Source organism: Neoarius graeffei, chromosome 18 (assembly GCF_027579695.1).
Source record: "Neoarius graeffei isolate fNeoGra1 chromosome 18, fNeoGra1.pri, whole genome shotgun sequence".
Taxonomy (NCBI): Eukaryota; Metazoa; Chordata; class Actinopteri; order Siluriformes; family Ariidae; genus Neoarius; species Neoarius graeffei.
The window spans coordinates 56,928,111-56,945,387 of record NC_083586.1 but is presented as its reverse complement, the minus strand read 5'-3'; the positions used below and the strand labels follow the sequence as shown (position 1 = coordinate 56,945,387).

The 17,277-nt window shown below is 43.8% G+C and overlaps 1 protein-coding gene across 1 annotated transcript; it reads right to left on the bottom strand.

Moving 5' to 3' along the window:
- Positions 1-3,219: 3,219 nt before the first annotated feature.
- Positions 3,220-16,947, bottom strand: cnrip1a (cannabinoid receptor interacting protein 1a). The gene is made up of 3 exons (XM_060899059.1): positions 16,729-16,947; positions 16,307-16,451; positions 3,220-6,550 (listed from the first exon to the last, which is right to left on the bottom strand). The coding sequence occupies exons 1-3, from the start codon at positions 16,905-16,907 to the stop codon at positions 6,386-6,388; spliced, it is 489 nt and encodes a 162-aa protein (XP_060755042.1). The 5' UTR covers positions 16,908-16,947; the 3' UTR covers positions 3,220-6,385.
- Between the last annotated feature and the right edge of the window lie 330 nt (positions 16,948-17,277).

Sequence of the window (17,277 nt, the reverse complement as noted above, 5' to 3'; positions counted from 1 at the left end):
CCTAATAAGGCAATATTTTGATCAGGGGTTGACACAGGGAGAGATTGCATTAAGTCTTTTAATAAGGGATAATTTCAAAATTAGTCCGCGGCACCTCCGCAGAAGACTGGCCCGGCTTCGTCTCTACCGACGGAGATACAGTGATCCAGCTGAGATCATGAAATAATTGTTTTGTTTTCTCGAGATCTCGAAATAACGGATGCCATATATTCTCGGAAGGAAGTTACTCGGTAACCATGGAAACATTTCGCGCACGCGCATTTCAACTACCGTGAAAGAAAACCGCAAACATTTCTCGCTAGTGTGGACAGATGCACTAAACTGTACCGGTATACTTTGTATCGATACAGTTATACCACTTTCGTACCGGTATAAGTGTGAACACAGCATAATAGGGAGCATCAGGTATTTATCCTCTCATGGATGAAAAGCAATCCTAAGGTGTCGTTGAGTCATCCTGTTGGTGTGGGTCACTGGGGGCTGGGTGTGAACGGCCTAGAGAGTCGTTGGGGTGATCAGTGGATTGTTGGTTCTCGCTGTCCTCCTGTGAGTCACCGAAAACAGCTGGGTTTTACTGAGCATTCAGTTGTCTTTGAAGTGTGCATAGGTCTTATGCCGCTTTTCCACTACCAACGCGGCTGAGTTGGGCTGAGCCGTGCCGTGCTGAGTTGGGCTGAGTCGAGCTGAGCGGGGCTGTTGGAGTTGCATTTCGACTACAACCGCGCTGAACCGTGCTGGCTGGAAGTGGGTGGACACACTGGGTGGAGTTAGCGAAAGTGGGTGGACGTCACGTGATGTCGTTAGGCGGCGCAAACAGTGACATCAGTGATCTTTTAAGCGGTAGTCTCACGACCCGGATAGTAAACAATAAACATGGAGGACATGGAGTCGTTAGTGTTGCTGGTCTTGGTGCTGTGGCTTGTTGTCACCGACAACGCCAACAGATACTGGCAAGAGCGTATAGATGAGGTGAGGCGCATAAGGCTTCAGAAATTCTCATAATTCGTAATTCTTCTTCTTCCGGGTTTACGGTGTTTACAGATCCCAGCGTGCTCGCGGGGCGTGTGTGGGCATGTGAGGACACTCCTCCTCACCAATCAGTGCACAGGGGAGTGTCTGCTCACGCCCCTAGCCTCATTCGGCTCGGTTTGGCTCACTTCAGCCCCACTCCAAAACCGTGCGAGTTTTAGGGGCTAAGCAGGGCTGAAGCGAGCTGAGTCGTGCTGCTCTAAGGTAGTCGAAACGTGAGCCGTGTCGGGCTGAAGTGAGCTGAAGCGAGCTGAAGTGAGCTGAAAAAGGGTAGTGGAAAAGGGCCATTAGACCCCCACTTCTGTTCAGTGATGGCTGTTCCAGGTTGACAAAAATGGCTTCTTTAACTCCTCGCTCATACCAACGATCCTCTCTGGCTAAAATGCGTATACTGCAATCCTGAAATGAGTGTCCTTTGTTAAGATGAAGATAGACAGCAGAGTCCTGGCCTGAGGAACTGGCTCGCCTGTGTTGAGCCATGCGCCTGTGAAGCGGTTGTTTTGTTTCCCCCAATATACGAGTCCGTGCATTCCTCACTGCACTGAATTGCATACACTACGTTGTCCTGTTTGTGTCTGGCTATTCTGTCCTTAGGGTGGACCAGTTTCTGCTTCAGGGTGTTACTGGGTCATCCTTTCGGATGAGAGGTGAAACGTCTTCAAGAATCTTCAAGCAAGTCCAGTTGCTCGCTTTTCCCACGGTTTCTGATGATCTTTGTGAATGATTTACCTGAGAGATAAGAGCTAACACGTGAGAATCAAGCCAACTGTTATTTGTTCACACTATGTTGTAAAGACGCCAACGAAAAGCTTAAAAAAATACTTCCACGGGCAAAAACAATACAGGATTCATTGGGCAGCGACTTGATAGCGAGGTCCTTTACCCAGCCACATACAAAAAAGTTGTAAGCCTCTGTACTCTTCGACGCTTTAATGTGTTTTGTGGTGTAGAAGGACGTCTACAACACCAGATAGTTCGAGATGTCGGGGAACTCGACTGAAGGGTAGTTTTCAAGATCGTATGACAAATCCTTCTTTCCCAGACTGTAGGGGAGTCGATTCCATTGCACATAGCAACCTTCTGAATATATCTAAAGCCAGCAGTGGCTTCTAGATTACGAGCGTACTCTGATAAAGTTATCGCTAGTTGTTTGCACTACGGCAGGCGTTTAGACCACCAGCTATTTCACTTCAGGTAAAACCGCTAAGAAAAGTCACGTGACTGAAACCCAGCAATAAAACGTTAACGAACTCACTCCAGGTACTTCATAACAAAGCAGGCAAATTAATCCTGAATCGATCACCATGGTCCTCCTCTACTGACATGCTCAAAGAACTCAAGTGGCTGGACTTCTCAGTAAAGAGAACTCCACTGCTGTGTAGAACAAAGTATCTGAAGATACATCAAGTTTCTCTCAAAGCACGGATTTCCACAAGTACAATACATGCAATAAGAACAGTTCAATCCGACATGAACTGGGGTTTATTTGTTAAAATCTTAAATCTTGTGTCTACACAGCTGGAACTCTTCACCAGGTGACACTCAACTATTAAGAAATTTGAAAGAGCGGTGAAAATTTCCTTCATATGCCGCTTTTCCACTACCAACGCGGCTGAGTTGGGCTGAGCCGTGCGGTGCTGAGTTGGGCTGAGTCGGGCTGAGTGGGGCTGTTGGAGTTGCATTTCGACTACAACCGCGCTGAACCGTGCTGGCTGGAAGTGGGTGGACACATTGGGTGGAGTTAGCGAAAGTGGGTGGACGTCACGTGATGTCGTTAGGCGGCGCAAACAGTGACATCAGTGACCTTTTAAGCGGTAGTCTCATGACCCGGATAGTAAACAATAAACATGGAGGACATGGAGTCGTTAGTGTTGCTGGTCTTGGTGCTGTGGCTTGTTGTCACCGACAACGCCAACAGATACTGGCAAGAGCGTATAGATGAGGCGAGGCGCATAAGGCTTCAGAAATTCTCGTAATTCTTCTTCTTCCGGGTTTACGGTGTTTACAGATCCCAGCGTGCTCGCGGGGCGTGTGTGGGCATGTGAGGACACTCCTCCTCACCAATCAGTGCACAGGGAAGTGTCTCCTCACGCCCCTAGCCCCACTCGGCTCGGTTTGGCTCGCTTCAGCCCTACTCCAAAACCATGCGAGTTTTGGGTGCTGAGTAGGGCTGAAGCGAACTGAGTCGTGCTGCTCTGAGGTAGTCGAAACGCGAGCCGTGTCGGGCTGAAGTGAGCTGAAAAAGGGTAGTGGAAAAGGGCCAGTAGTAAATAATTAGGCTTTGTTTTTTTTAATCGACATCACTGCTAATTTTTTACATTTTTTATATTAGAATCACTCACTAACTGTTTCCTTAAGTGTAGTTTTTATTTTTTTAGTTTTCCAATTCATACCGTGTAACGTGGGTCTTCTGAATAAAAATAAAATCACACATTTGGTCCGAAAGCTGCTTCCCGAGCCATTAGGTCATGGTTTCCCTCCATCATAGTTCGAACAGCAAGAGCTATTTGTTTTTCAGATGTGTGAAATGACCAAGCGTAATCCATTGAACAACCTGGAGAATGGTCTTGATTTGCTCCTGAGATATATTTGTAATTTTGGGTTTCATAAATAAACCTGCCCTGACTATCCCGGTGTCCAAAATCGCTCACTTCTCCCTATATAGGGAATTACTATATACAGGACTATACAGTGAGCTCATTGGTAAAATGAAAAAACGCTTTCGGACACTACTCCGTCGCGCTGGTATTTACGTCGTTACTGTCGCACAATTAAAACGTGCCGGATCAGTCGGCTGGTGGGTTTTCGTTCAAAATAATAAATACATGCGTGTGTTTTTGTGATAAATCCATATTATACTGAGCGCATTTCCCACATTAATCAATACAAAGTACACTACCGTTCAAAAGTTTGGGGTCACCCAGCCAATTTTGTGTTTTCCATGAAAAGTCACACTTTTATTTACCACCATAAGTTGTAAAATGAATAGAAAATATAGTCGAGACATTTTTCTGGCCATTTTGAGCATTTAATCGACCCCACAAATGTGATGCTCCAGAAACTCAATCTGCTAAAAGGAAGGTCAGTTTTATAGCTTCTCTAAAGAGCTCAACTGTTTTCAGCTGTGCTAACATGATTGTACAAGGGTTTTCTAATCATCCATTAGCCTTCTGAGGCAATGAGCAAACACATTGTACCATTAGAACACTGGAGTGAGAGTTGCTGGAAATGGGCCTCTATACACCTATGGAGATATTGCACCAAAAACCAGACATTTGCAGCTAGAATAGTCATTTACCACATTAGCAATGTATAGAGTGGATTTCTGATTAGTTTAAAGTGAACTTCATTGAAAAGAACAGTGCTTTTCTTTCAAAAATAAGGACATTTCAAAGTGACCCCAAACTTTTGAACGGTAGTGTACCTGCAGCTTTCATTTTTTAAAAATCAAGCCTGAATACTTTCTTCTTTGCCGCTGCCTTTTATTAAATCACATTTGAGACTTTTAATTTGATTTCTTTCAGCACGACCGCAATGCATGCTGGGATATATTGCTTTGGTTAGTGACCGTCGTTGTACGCTACTTTTCGTGATGCATTGTGGGATACTTTGAGTGCACTATATAGGGTGTAAATAATCCTCACTAAGGTTTCGGACAGCACTACAAAATGGCGTCCTCACTATATAGTGCCCTATATAGTAGGGAGCGATTTCGGAATGGTGCGAAAAACAAAAAACATCGAGTGAGTCAGGGTTATGTGTCGGAGATTTCTGCTGTACATTTGACACACTATCAGAAAACATGTCAGTGTGACTACGTTCAGACTGCACCCTGAAACGACCCATATCCGATTTTTTTGCCCATATGCGACCTGTATCCGATTTGTTATTGACAATCTGAACGACACAGATCCGATTTTTTCACATGCGACCCAGGCCGCTTGGATATGTGGTCCTAAATCTGATGCATATCCGATATTTTCACATGCGACTGCAGTCTGACCGGACAGGTCGCATTCATGCCACCTACACGTCATCAACAAGAGACAAACGTCACTATTCTGCGTTGGCTAATCCCGCCTCTTTGGTGGAAAACAACAACATTTGTACAGTTTTCAGAATTTAAATAGACTTTTATAGAATTGATCAAGCTAATGGTGGATTTGGTAGGGACCTGGATGTTGATCTGTTAGCCTGATTAAATAAAACAGTTTCTATAACTGATTTATAACTTAAACCATCCTGTATTACAAGATTATAAGATTGTTCTGGAAATTTCCAGTAATTTGACACCTTCGGTCTCATTAGTCTGCTGCCCACATTAATCAGATTATTGTGTGAGTTCCGCCGCCGCCACAAAAACCACATCGCCAGGTCTCGCCTCGTCTCCATAGCAAACTGCACTGGTGTTTCTGCACCTTGAGCCAGCGCTGAGAGAAGTTGCAGAATTTAGCTGGCTATAAACAATCTAAATAAATATTTATAAAAATGTAGAAAAAAAGTTTATTAATATGACGAAATAAATATGTGCAAATTATTAAGCCTGAATTAAGAGTTTGGTAATACAGCGGCCGCATCCCAAATGACTGCCTACTGAAGCTCGAGTGCACTATATAGAGTTTAAAAATCCATTACTTCCTAGTAACATGTAGTGCACTTATACAGAAATTAGAGAGACATTTAGGAGTCAACCCTCGTTACCAGGCTACACGTTTTCATTTCAGTTCAGAAACAAAAACACACACGAGACCTCACACTTTAACACTAACCAGATACTTAAACAAACAAACAAACAAACAAAAAATCATTAAACTTGAAGAGTGCGCTTTTTTTTTTGTTTACGTATTACGTAGATGTGCTTATTACGTGTCAATTTGTGCATGCGGGACACTTTTGGGTCGTTTTCCGTTCATATTGGAGATCGCATACAAGTCTCATATAATTGGTAATGTGAACGGCCTAACAAAAAAAAAATCGGATTTCACAACAAATCGGATACGGGTCGTTTCAGGTTGCAGTCTGAACGTAGTGTTAGTGTCACTAACGACTAACTAACGTTGATATGTGTAAACACAGAACACACACGAAAAACATGTACACTGTAAGAGCAGTAAGCGTTCAGCCAAAAGGTCCTGACTCAAAAAAAAAAAGTCAAATCAACAACAAAAAAATTTATACTCCTGATCACCCCTGGTTCTCTCCTCTTTGCTAGCAAGAGTTAGCCATGCTACCAGGTTCCCACCATCTTGAAATCATTATGACACAGTACACAAACTGCCCAGTGATGGTTACTGTTCACACAGGTGTAGTGCTGCCGTGCTGTGCTTGAATCCGTTAATGCCGCGATGGCTGCGCTTTACTGGAAGATCTCCTTGTTGATCCACATGAGGCTGCGCGTCTCGTTGGGTTTCACTTCGTACTCGATGCAGCTGAACTTGTTGCCGAACTGGCAGTGCTCACGCTTGTAGTAGTTGTAGTACTTCACCTGCCACACCGTCTCGAAGACGCCCGCCTCCTTGAACTGACGACGAGACAGAACATCAGACATGGGTTTCAACAACAGCTATTTGTTTTTCATTTAGTTTAGCAATGAAACCACTGACAAGCCTTTCCCCTCCCCCACTGTCCAAATGACCACACCCCCTCAGATGAAACCAGGAAATGAGAAGTCGCCGCCTCATTTCACATGTTTGTCTTTTATTAGCAACAATCTAGCTGGCTAACATTAGCGATATGAGTGATGGATAAATATATACTGTACTACAACCCCGATTCCAAAAAAGTTGGGACAAAGTACAAATTGTAAATAAAAACGGAATGCAATGATGTGGAAGTTTCAAAATTCTATATTTTATTCAGAATAGAACATAGATGACATATCAAATGTTTAAACTGAGAAAATGTATCATTTAAAGAGAAAAATTAGGTGATTTTAAATTTCATGACAACAACACATCTCAAAAAAGTTGGGACAAGGCCATGTTTCCCACTGTGAGACATCCCCTTTTCTCTTTACAACAGTCTGTAAACGTCTGGGGACTGAGGAGACAAGTTGCTCAAGTTTAGGGATAGGAATGTTAACCCATTCTTGTCTAATGTAGGATTCTAGCTGCTCAACTGTCTTAGGTCTTTTTTGTCGTATCTTCCGTTTTATGACGCGCCAAATGTTTTCTATGGGTGAAAGATCTGGACTGCAGGCTGGCCAGTTCAGTACCCGGACCCTTCTTCTACGCAGCCATGATGCTGTAATTGATGCAGTATGTGGCTTGGCATTGTGATGTTGGAAAATGCAAGGTCTTCCCTGAAAGAGACGTCGTCTGGATGGGAGCATATGTTGCTCTAGAACCTGGATATACCTTTCAGCATTGATGGTGTCTTTCCAGATGTGTAAGCTGCCCATGCCACACGCACTAATGCAACCCCATACCATCAGAGATGCAGGCTTCTGAACTGAGCGCTGATAACAACTCGGGTCGTCCTTCTCCTCTTTAGTCCGAATGACACGGCGTCCCTGATTTCCATAAAGAACTTCACATTTTGATTCGTCTGACCACAGAACAGTTTTCCACTTTGCCACAGTCCATTTTAAATGAGCCTTGGCCCAGAGAAGACGTCTGCGCTTCTGGATCATGTTTAGACACGGCTTCTTCTTTGAACTATAGAGTTTTAGCTGGCAACGGCGGATGGCACGGTGAATTGTGTTCACAGATAATGTTCTCTGGAAATATTCCTGAGCCCATTTTGTGATTTCCAATACAGAAGCATGCCTGTATGTGATGCAGTGCCGTCTAAGGGCCCGAAGATCACGGGCACCCAGTATGGTTTTCCGGCCTTGACCCTTACGCACAGAGATTCTTCCAGATTCTCTGAATCTTTTGATGATATTATGCACTGTAGATGACAGACATGTGGACTCGAGTCATGTGACTTGGACTCGAGTCAGACTCGAGTCACCATTTTGATGACTTGAGACTTGAAATCCCTAGATGAAGAATGACTTGCAACTCGACTCGGACTTGCACGCTGTTGACTCGAGACTTGACTTGGACTTGACAGTTTTAGCTTACAGTGACTTGGTGTATCAGGTATAAATATTCTCCCCCCCCCGATTTTGAATCCAAGTACACTCGTTATTATTTGAATGCGGTGTAGCTCCTTGTCCTAGGCTACGGCAGCTCAATCCACTAGCACTAGGTGTCACTCAAGCACTTCAACTGGTTCAAATGAAAAACCAAACGGTGATGGGCAACGAGGACGCTGAATGATGAACGGACGGATAAAAACATGATTCCCCGCGTAATTTCCTTTGGATTTAAAGAATACTCCAATACAGATGGCAAACGCATTGCTACGTGCAGAACATGTGGAGCCACAATTTCGGACAGCCAGTCAACCACATCAAACTTCGCTCGTCACCTGAGGCTGCATAAGGAAAAGTAAGTAACAAAGCTAGGCTACAGCTAGCAATAATCTGTACAGGCTAGTTGGTGGCTAGAAGTGGAATGTGTTAATGTATTAACGCTGTCAAGGATTTGTTTTGCTTTGCTGAATGTAAAATAGTGAAGTAGATTTTTTTATTGGATTGCTTTTGTGTTCAGTCTAGTGTTAGATTATGTGGGCTAGGCTACCAGTTAACACACATTGGGAAGGCATAGCCAGAAGGTGGTGATTTGGTCAGAGCAGAGAACGTTTACAAGATTGTTATTTGGCTCTGGTCAGAACGACACAGACTTATGATAAGAACCGGACAGCAAAGGATAAAACGTGAATCAAATAAACAGTTACCCAGGCTGCAAACTAAGTATGTAAAACAGAAGTTCGCTCTTTGCAATGGGAAAGTCAGTGCTTGTCATGAAAGGCATTTAAACCACTGAGACGAGATGACTAGCAATGCAAGTTAAACCAGGCGTTTAACTGTTTGCTACGTACTGCACCAAGTCGTGGACGCTGTGCGATGTGTGTTATTAGTGCTGGGATTACGTGTCATCAGAGACATTCAATTCTATTCTCTTCCTCTCTCTGGTGTCATGTAGGCAATGTGAATAATGGGCCATTTGGGCTATGTAAAATGTAAGCTCAGCTGACGTTTTATAGCGCAGTACATCCCGACAGATTGGAGTGTAGCCTACTCCGACGCGAAGCATTATCCCACAGTCTTACCCAAACGACAGGGCACACAATGCCTCTACATAGCGTGGCTTTACCAGTGCATTTATTAGTCTCTGGCAAGAAACCAAATTCGCCAAAAGCACACAACTTGGATTTGGAGGATTCCGCTGAACATTCTGAAATTCACAACAACTGTTTATTCTACTTTATTATACGGCTCTCTAGAATGTTGCCAGGGCTTCATTCTCACATTCTGGCCAGAGCCCTAGAGGACTCTGATTCTGGCTACATCGTCACAACGTTCTGTGTTTACTGAGGCTACCGGTATTTTAGCGAGTGCTTAGTGAATGCATTGTGGTCTAGCTGAACTGCTTAAGGGAACATCCTGGCTGGCTTGTATTAAACATTATACTGTGTATAAACAAATATGTTCAGATTAAATGAACTCAGACTTTGATATTGAAAATGATAAAAACATGTTAATGTCTACATGATTAAAAACAGAAAACAAGTAGGCCTACTAATTTTACATTTTTTTCTTGTTTAGATTTGCAGAATATCTGAAGAACAAGATCATCCCAAGTGAGACAGAGCAGCCGTCCATTTCTAGATTCCTTACTGCAAAAGATACACAGTACAATGCTCCCCACCCACAACAAAAAGCCATCACAAATTCAATACTAACAGATTTGGTCATTGGATGCAACATCCCTCTCTCAGTAGTGGAGAACAGATATTTCCGGAATTTTTTATCAGTTAGTTGGTCTCTCTCTCACACACAAACGTACTCAAGTCACGTTGTATTGTGTTAAAGGCGTGTCATGTTGAATGTTGGGACAGTGCCTAACTTCAGAAGGAAAACCATTCTTTGATTCTAAAAGTACACAGATCATCTGTTAGCTTGGACTTTGAGTTTCATGTCTTAAAATGCACATAAAAAGCATTTTTATGTGAAAAATGACATGAATGAAATGAAAAGAAAATGATTTTTGTTACACAGTACCAGTACTAGTTTTGTTTAGAATTTTGTTTTAATTTCTCACTAATTTTCCAATAAAAAATTTAAGGAAATGGTCATACTTTCACTCATTCTCACACCCTTAGCCTCAGATGTACACTGACTCACTCAAACTAAACTCACTGAAAATTTAGGATGCTTTACTAACGTTAACTAACTAATCACTGTCTCCTCTGAGATTCTTTGATTGTCTTGGGGCACAAGCTCTAAAACATTTTAAAACGGAAAAGAATGGGTGTACTGTAGTTACTTGTGCTGACTCTATCAATCATTGACATTACATTAAGCAGACATTTTTATCCAAGGTGACTGGCAAAGGACGACATACACTGCAGTGTGGAGAGGTAATACATTTGTGATCAAAAATGTGTTGATTGCCTGTAGAATAAATGGTGACTTGTTAGGGACTTGGAAAAAAATGAGACTTGGACTTGGACTCGACTTGGCTTGGGTAGGACTTGGACTTGACTTGGTCAAAAGTGCCTTGACTTGTGACTTGACTCGGACTTGAGTGGTAGGACTTGAGACTTACTTGTGACTTGCACATTAGTGACTTTGTCCCACCTCTGGTAGATGATGATATGTTCAAACTCTTTGCAATTTTACACTGTCGAACTCCTTTCTGATATTGCTCCACTATTTGTCGGCGCAGAATTAGGGGGATTGGTGATCCTCTTCCCATCTTTACTTCTGAGAGCTGCTGCCACTCCAAGATGCTCTTTTTATACCCAGTCATGTTAAAGACCTATTGCCAATTGACCTAATGAGTTGCAATTTGGTCCTCCAGCTGTTCCTTTTTTGTACCTTTAACTTTTCCAGCCTCTTATTGCCCCTGTCCCAACTTTTTTGAGATGTGTTGCTGTCATGAAATTTCAAATGAGCCAATATTTGGCATGAAATTTCAAAATGTCTCACTTTCGACATTTGATATGTTGTCTATGTTCTATTGTGAATACAATATCAGTTTTTGAGATTTGTAAATTATTGCATTCCGTTTTTATTTACAATTTGTACTTTGTCCCAACTTTTTTGGAATCGGGGTTGTACACTCACCGGCCACTTTAATAGGAACTTGTTCTTGATTCTAAGCAATGCGCTCTTCTGTTCTGCTCACCACAGTTGTAAAGAGTGACTATGAGTTTTTATATCCTTCCTGGCATAAAGAAAGCTCGAACCACAAATCTGTCCATTTTCCTCTGATCTCTCTTATCAACAAGGTGTTTGTTTCCACCCACAGAACTGTCCCTCACTCACTCGATGTTTTTTGTTTTTCGCACCATTCCGTCTATGTAAACTCTACAGCCTGTTTGTTGTGTGTGAAAACCCCAGAAGATCAACAGTTTCTGAAATACTCAAACCAGTCCACTTTAATCGGAACTTGTTCTTGATTCTAAGATCCCTGTTCTTGGCTGTAGGAGTGGAACCCAGTGTGCTCTTCTGTTCTGCTCTTGACATGCCGAGATGCTTTTCTGCTCACCACAGTTGTAAAGAGTGACTATATGAGTTACTATATCCTTCCTGGCGAAAAAAAAAAAAAAAAAAGATCAAACCACAAATCTGGCCATTTTCCTCTGATCAACAAGGCGTTTGTTTCCACCCACAGAACTGTCACTTATTCACTCAGTCAGTGTTTTTTGTTTTTCGCACCATTCCGTCTGTGTAAACTCTCGAGCCTGTTTGTTGCGTGTGAAAACCCTGGGAGATCAGCAGTTTCTGAAATACTCAAACCAGCAGTCCATCTGGCTCGAACCAAGACCCATACCACAATGAAATGAAAGTCACACTTTGAGATCGCAATTTTTCCCATTCTGATGTTTGAACATTAACCGAAGCTCTTGATTTGTATCTGCAGGATTTTATGCATGTCAAGAGATCGGCTGATTAGAAAACTGCATCAAACAGCAGGTGGATGTATGGGTGTTCCTAATAAAGTGGCCGGTGAGTGTGTATATTGCTGTTATACTGGTACGATAGTGGTATAACTGTATCGATACAAAGTATACCGGTACAGTTTAGTGCATCTGTCCACAATAGCGAGAAATGATTGCGGTTTTCTTTCACGGTAGTTGAAATGCGCGTGCGCGAAATGTTTCCGTGGTTACCGAGTAACTTCCTTCCGAGAATATATGGCGGATGAAACAACGTGTGTGTGCTTTTTGTTGTCAGTGTACAGTCTGTATTTCTGGTGGTCATTTATTCAGTCGAATCGTATAAAACGCGTGAGGCAGTTGAGAAAGAAACAAACGAATCTCCGTTCTTCACTATTTTATTCAGCGAAGACATCGATTGAGGTGTGTGACTTTGCGCATGTGCATTATATTTGTATTGATACAGAACCGCTTCATCTGTCCACACTACAGCACCGATACTGTACCAGTACGAAACCCATACATTTGTGGGTTTCGTACCGATACGTGACGTCACAGGTGACGTGACGCCCCGGTGTCCGCCATTTTGAAGGTCAAGCTAGCTAATGTCAACAACAGTAGCTAGTATGTTACTGTAGCAATGTTTACGTTCAGTCATTTGGATGACTGTTAAAACCTTTCAGTCTCAAGTTTTTCCTTTACTGTATTTACTAGTTTACTGAGCTAGCGCGCTCGCTCCCAGCCTGCCTGAGCGCGCTAGCTCAGTAAACTAGTAAATACAGTAAAGGAAAAACTTGAGACTGAAAGGTTTTAACAGTCATCCAAATGACTGAATGTAAACATTGCTACAGTAACATACCAGCTACTGTTGTTGACATTAGCTAGTGCTAACAGCTAGCTGCTAGTGCACTGCTACAACTACACCGACCCTAATAATACAGTTCTTGGTCATTGCCTGGTAACAGCAAATTTATAACGGGTCATGTCTCAACAGACTAAGAAGTTATTTCAATGACATTTAATAACATTTTGTTTATCCTGAGGACCGAAAGTAAATGAAAATGTGAACAAACCTTAGCTGTAATAAGATGGCGACCACCGGCTCCAGGGACGACCCGCTGATGTAGGCATGTTACCCAGCCTGGTTTTTAACGACATAGGTATACAGATCATGTGGGCCGAAGTCAGGTAAAGACGAGGGCTTCGTGTACTTCCGTACGTCAGTGAACAATCCTGGTGGAAGCAGGTAAACGTCGTTCTCTAAGCCTGCTAACCTCAATTTTTGCAAATACCTCTCCCTCTGCTCGCCCTGTAAATGCCCTACGTTGCTGGATAGCGAAGGTGTTTTCTGCATCTCGCTCCTTTTTCTTTTATGTTTTTCCCTGGTATTTCCCACACGCCTGACTGCAGGTCAGGAAGATCACCTGCGCTGCAGCGCCAGAAAAAGATAGCCTGGTAACGTGTACGGATCACGTACACCAGCATCCTTGATTTTCTGGTGATATCGCTTCTTACTCGCGTCATCTAGGCCGGATAAAATACTTGACAATGAGACTTCGTCATGATCAACAGTGTATCGCTACCGGTAGTCGCCATATTTGTGACCGTCAAAATGGCGCCGTCTACTTGTTGACATGGCAACGGTCACGTGGGTCGAAAACCTCTATAGTTGCTAGTGTGGACAGGTGTTGTGGTACGAAAGTAGTTTCGTATCGGTACAAAATCCCTAGTGTGGACAGGGTATAAGTTGACTTACCTAAAGCAACCGCTTATACACACACACAGTGTAACTTATTTAAAGGTAAGACGTGCATCTTTGTTTACTGTTGATGCCGTGAGCTGCATCATGTCGATTTGACCTTCTTGTTCCGAAGTCTTGGATGAGGAGACTGACTTTCTGTGGAGCGATACTGAATTCAGGGGGCGTTTGCTCGTTTTCCTAGTCAGAGGTCAAAAATTGCAGAGTTTCGAACTTCAGCCAAATACAGCATATGTAAACATTGGGAGTTGCCTTTTAAAGAAAAGGAGCAGAGCTTATTTCCAGGCCAAAATAAAATAAAACCAAAGTCTCATCTAATCTCATCTCATTATCTCTAGCCGCTTTATCCTGTTCTACAGGGTCGCAGGCAAGCTGGAGCCTATCCCAGCTGACTACGGGCGAAAGGCGGGGTACACCCTGGACAAGTCGCCAGGTCATCACAGGGCTGACACATAGACACAGACAACCATTCACACTCACATTCACACCTACGGTCAAAACCAAAGTCTGGCATGAAGAAACAATCCAGATGTGTTACTTTGCAATATTGTGAATGACAGTTTTATGAGAGTAACTTTGAAAAGATCTGATGTTTTACAGGTCTAGAATGAGGTGGAACATTTCCACATTGCACCTTTAAAGGAGCAGGAAAGGAGTTTTTCTGTCTGAGAATCTCGAATATCACAAATATGAATTGTTTTGCGATCACTGCATGGTTGTGCGAGACATTGAGACACTCACCATAAGGTGAATTTTGTATTGATATTTATCAACATTACATCACAACACTGTTGAATCTGATTGGTGAGAAGGTTGTTCATTAATTTCCTACAACAGCAGCTGCAAATCACAATGCACTCATTTTGATACCTTATCGTTTCTGGAGTGACAACTTACACTGGGTCTTATAGCGGAGCCTCATAGGCATAGAGTTTGGATACATAAAGAAACCCATTGAGTTGTTTTCTGATGGTTTCGGTCCTGCGCCTGCCACCATACCAGTGTACCAATCATACACACCGCCGGTGGCACGGTGGTGTAGTGGTTAGCACTGTTGCCTCACAGCAAGAAGGTTCTGGGTTCGAGCCCCGTGGCCAGCGAGGGCCTTTCTGTGCGGAGTTTGCATGTTCTCCCCATGTCCGCGTGGGTTTCCTCCGGGTGCTCCGGTTTCCCCCACAGTCCAAAGACATGCAGGTTAGGTTAACTGGTGACTCTAAATTGAGCGTAGGTGTGAATGTGAGTGTGAATGGTTGTCTGTGTCTATGTGTCAGCCCTGTGATGACCTGGCGACTTGTCCAGGGTGTACCCCGCCTTTCGCCCGTAGTCAGCTGGGATAGGCTCCAGCTTGCCTGCGACCCTGTAGAACAGGATAAAGCAGCTACAGATAATGAGATGAGATGTTGATTTGGGGCGGCACCACTGTCGCCTCACAGCAAGAAGGTTCTGGGTTCGAGCCCAGTGGCTGGCGAGGGCCTTTCTGTGTGGAGTTTGTATGTTCTCCCTGTGTCTGTGTGGGTTTCCTCCCACAGTTCAAAGACATGCAGGTTAGGTTAACTGGTGACTCTAAATTGACTGTAGGTGTGAATGGTTGTTTGTCTCTATGTGTCAGCCCTGCAATAACCTGGCGACTTGTCCAGGGTGTACCCCGCCTCTCGCCCATAGTCAGCTGGGATAGGCTCTGCGACCCTGTAGAACAGGATAAGCGGCTACAGATAATGGATGGATGGATGTTGATTTGGGTCAGTTTTAGAAATGTGAAAGAAAAAGGAGTCAAGACAATTCTCTATGCCATCACAAAACGTCAAAATGGCTTTATTTTATTTGAATATAAAGTACACTTTTTATTATTGCTGCTGTTTTGTGTACAGCCATCCAAAGTGTTAGAAAGGCGCTCCAAGACATTATTGTTATATTATTTTGGTTATTTATAAGATTTATAATATTTAGAGGGGCGGCACGGTGGTGTAGCGGTTAGCGCTGTTGCCTCACAGCAAGAAGGTCCGGGTTCGAGCCCTGTAGCCGACGAGGGCCTTTCTGTGTGGAGTTTGCATGTTCTCCCCGTGTCCACGTGGGTTTCCTCCGGGTGCTCCGGTTTCCCCCACAGTCCAAAGACATGCAGGTTAGGTTAACTGGTGACTCTAAATTGACCGTAGGTGTGAATGTGAGTGTGAATGGTTGTCTGTGTCTATGTGTAGCCCTGTGATGACCTGGCGACTTGTCCAGGGTGTACCCCGCCTTTCGCCCGTAGTCAGCTGGGATAGGCTCCAGCTTGCCTGCGACCCTGTAGAACAGGATAAAGCGGCTAGAGATAATGAGATGAGATGTGTATAATGTGTGCCATTTAATATAAATGAAAAACAAGCGGCTTAGTGGTTACCGTAAACCCCAGATGATAAGCGCACATCAGTTTCCCCAGCAGAGGGGAAAGATCAGGTTGTTATTACTCCACACACAGCATCATCTTCCTTATACACAATTATAAACCTTTAGTAAGCTGTAAGCTCGCTGTAGATGGTAGTTTACCTGTATGGAAACCTGCACAGGTTGTCTGTCTCCGCTTTTGGTGTGAGGGACGCCCTCAGTGTCGTAAAACCCGTGATAGACGGCAGATTCTTCATCTTTAGACTGCTGCTCCAGATCAAAGCCTTTTCCGCCGATTCCCATCGTGCTGACATCATCAACAACAACAACAACAACATTTTTAGTTTAAGCTTAGGGCTTTGATCACATGTCATTACCCAACAGTATTTGTATTTTCACAGTAAATGTGCACATTTTTAATGCATCACGCGCTCATGTCTGCTACGTGCCGTTTCCCGGACAGGTGCACCGAGCGCCACGCCCAGAACCTGCGTGAAAACGCACGCGCTTTATTTCAACCAGACCCCCATAATCCCATTGTGTGAGTCTCCCGTTCGTGCACGCGCTTCCCGCAGGACACTTACACGGGTTCGACGCTGCCCGGTTTGATCACCACCTCCATCTTATATTTGGAGCCCGTCAGCAGTTTTATAGTCCGGGTCTGTCCGAACCGCGAGCCGTCCGCTTTAAAGAACACCGGGCCGTCATTGGGCTGGATCTTTAACGACACGCAGATGTTAATTAACGCTGGAACTTCTGCCATGGTGAAGGAACTGATAATAACGGGCCTGTATGCGTCTCGGGCGCTCCCTGCATGGAAATGGATGGTGGAAGATCCCAGGCCGGGTTGCCAGATCCGCGTGAGAAACTCATGACCCAAACAAGACCGATGCCCAAGCAAAACCAGCCCCCAAACAAGATACATGTCCAGTCGAAACTATCCCACAAATAAGACCCATATCCAATCAAAACCAGCCCCCAAACAAGACCTGTTGTCTGCTCAAAGCCAGCCCACAAACTATACCCATGCCCGGTCGTAAGCACCCCTCAAATAAGGCCCATGTCCAATCAAAACAAGACCCCATGTCTTGATCACCACCTCCAAACCAGACCACAAAATATACCCATGTCCA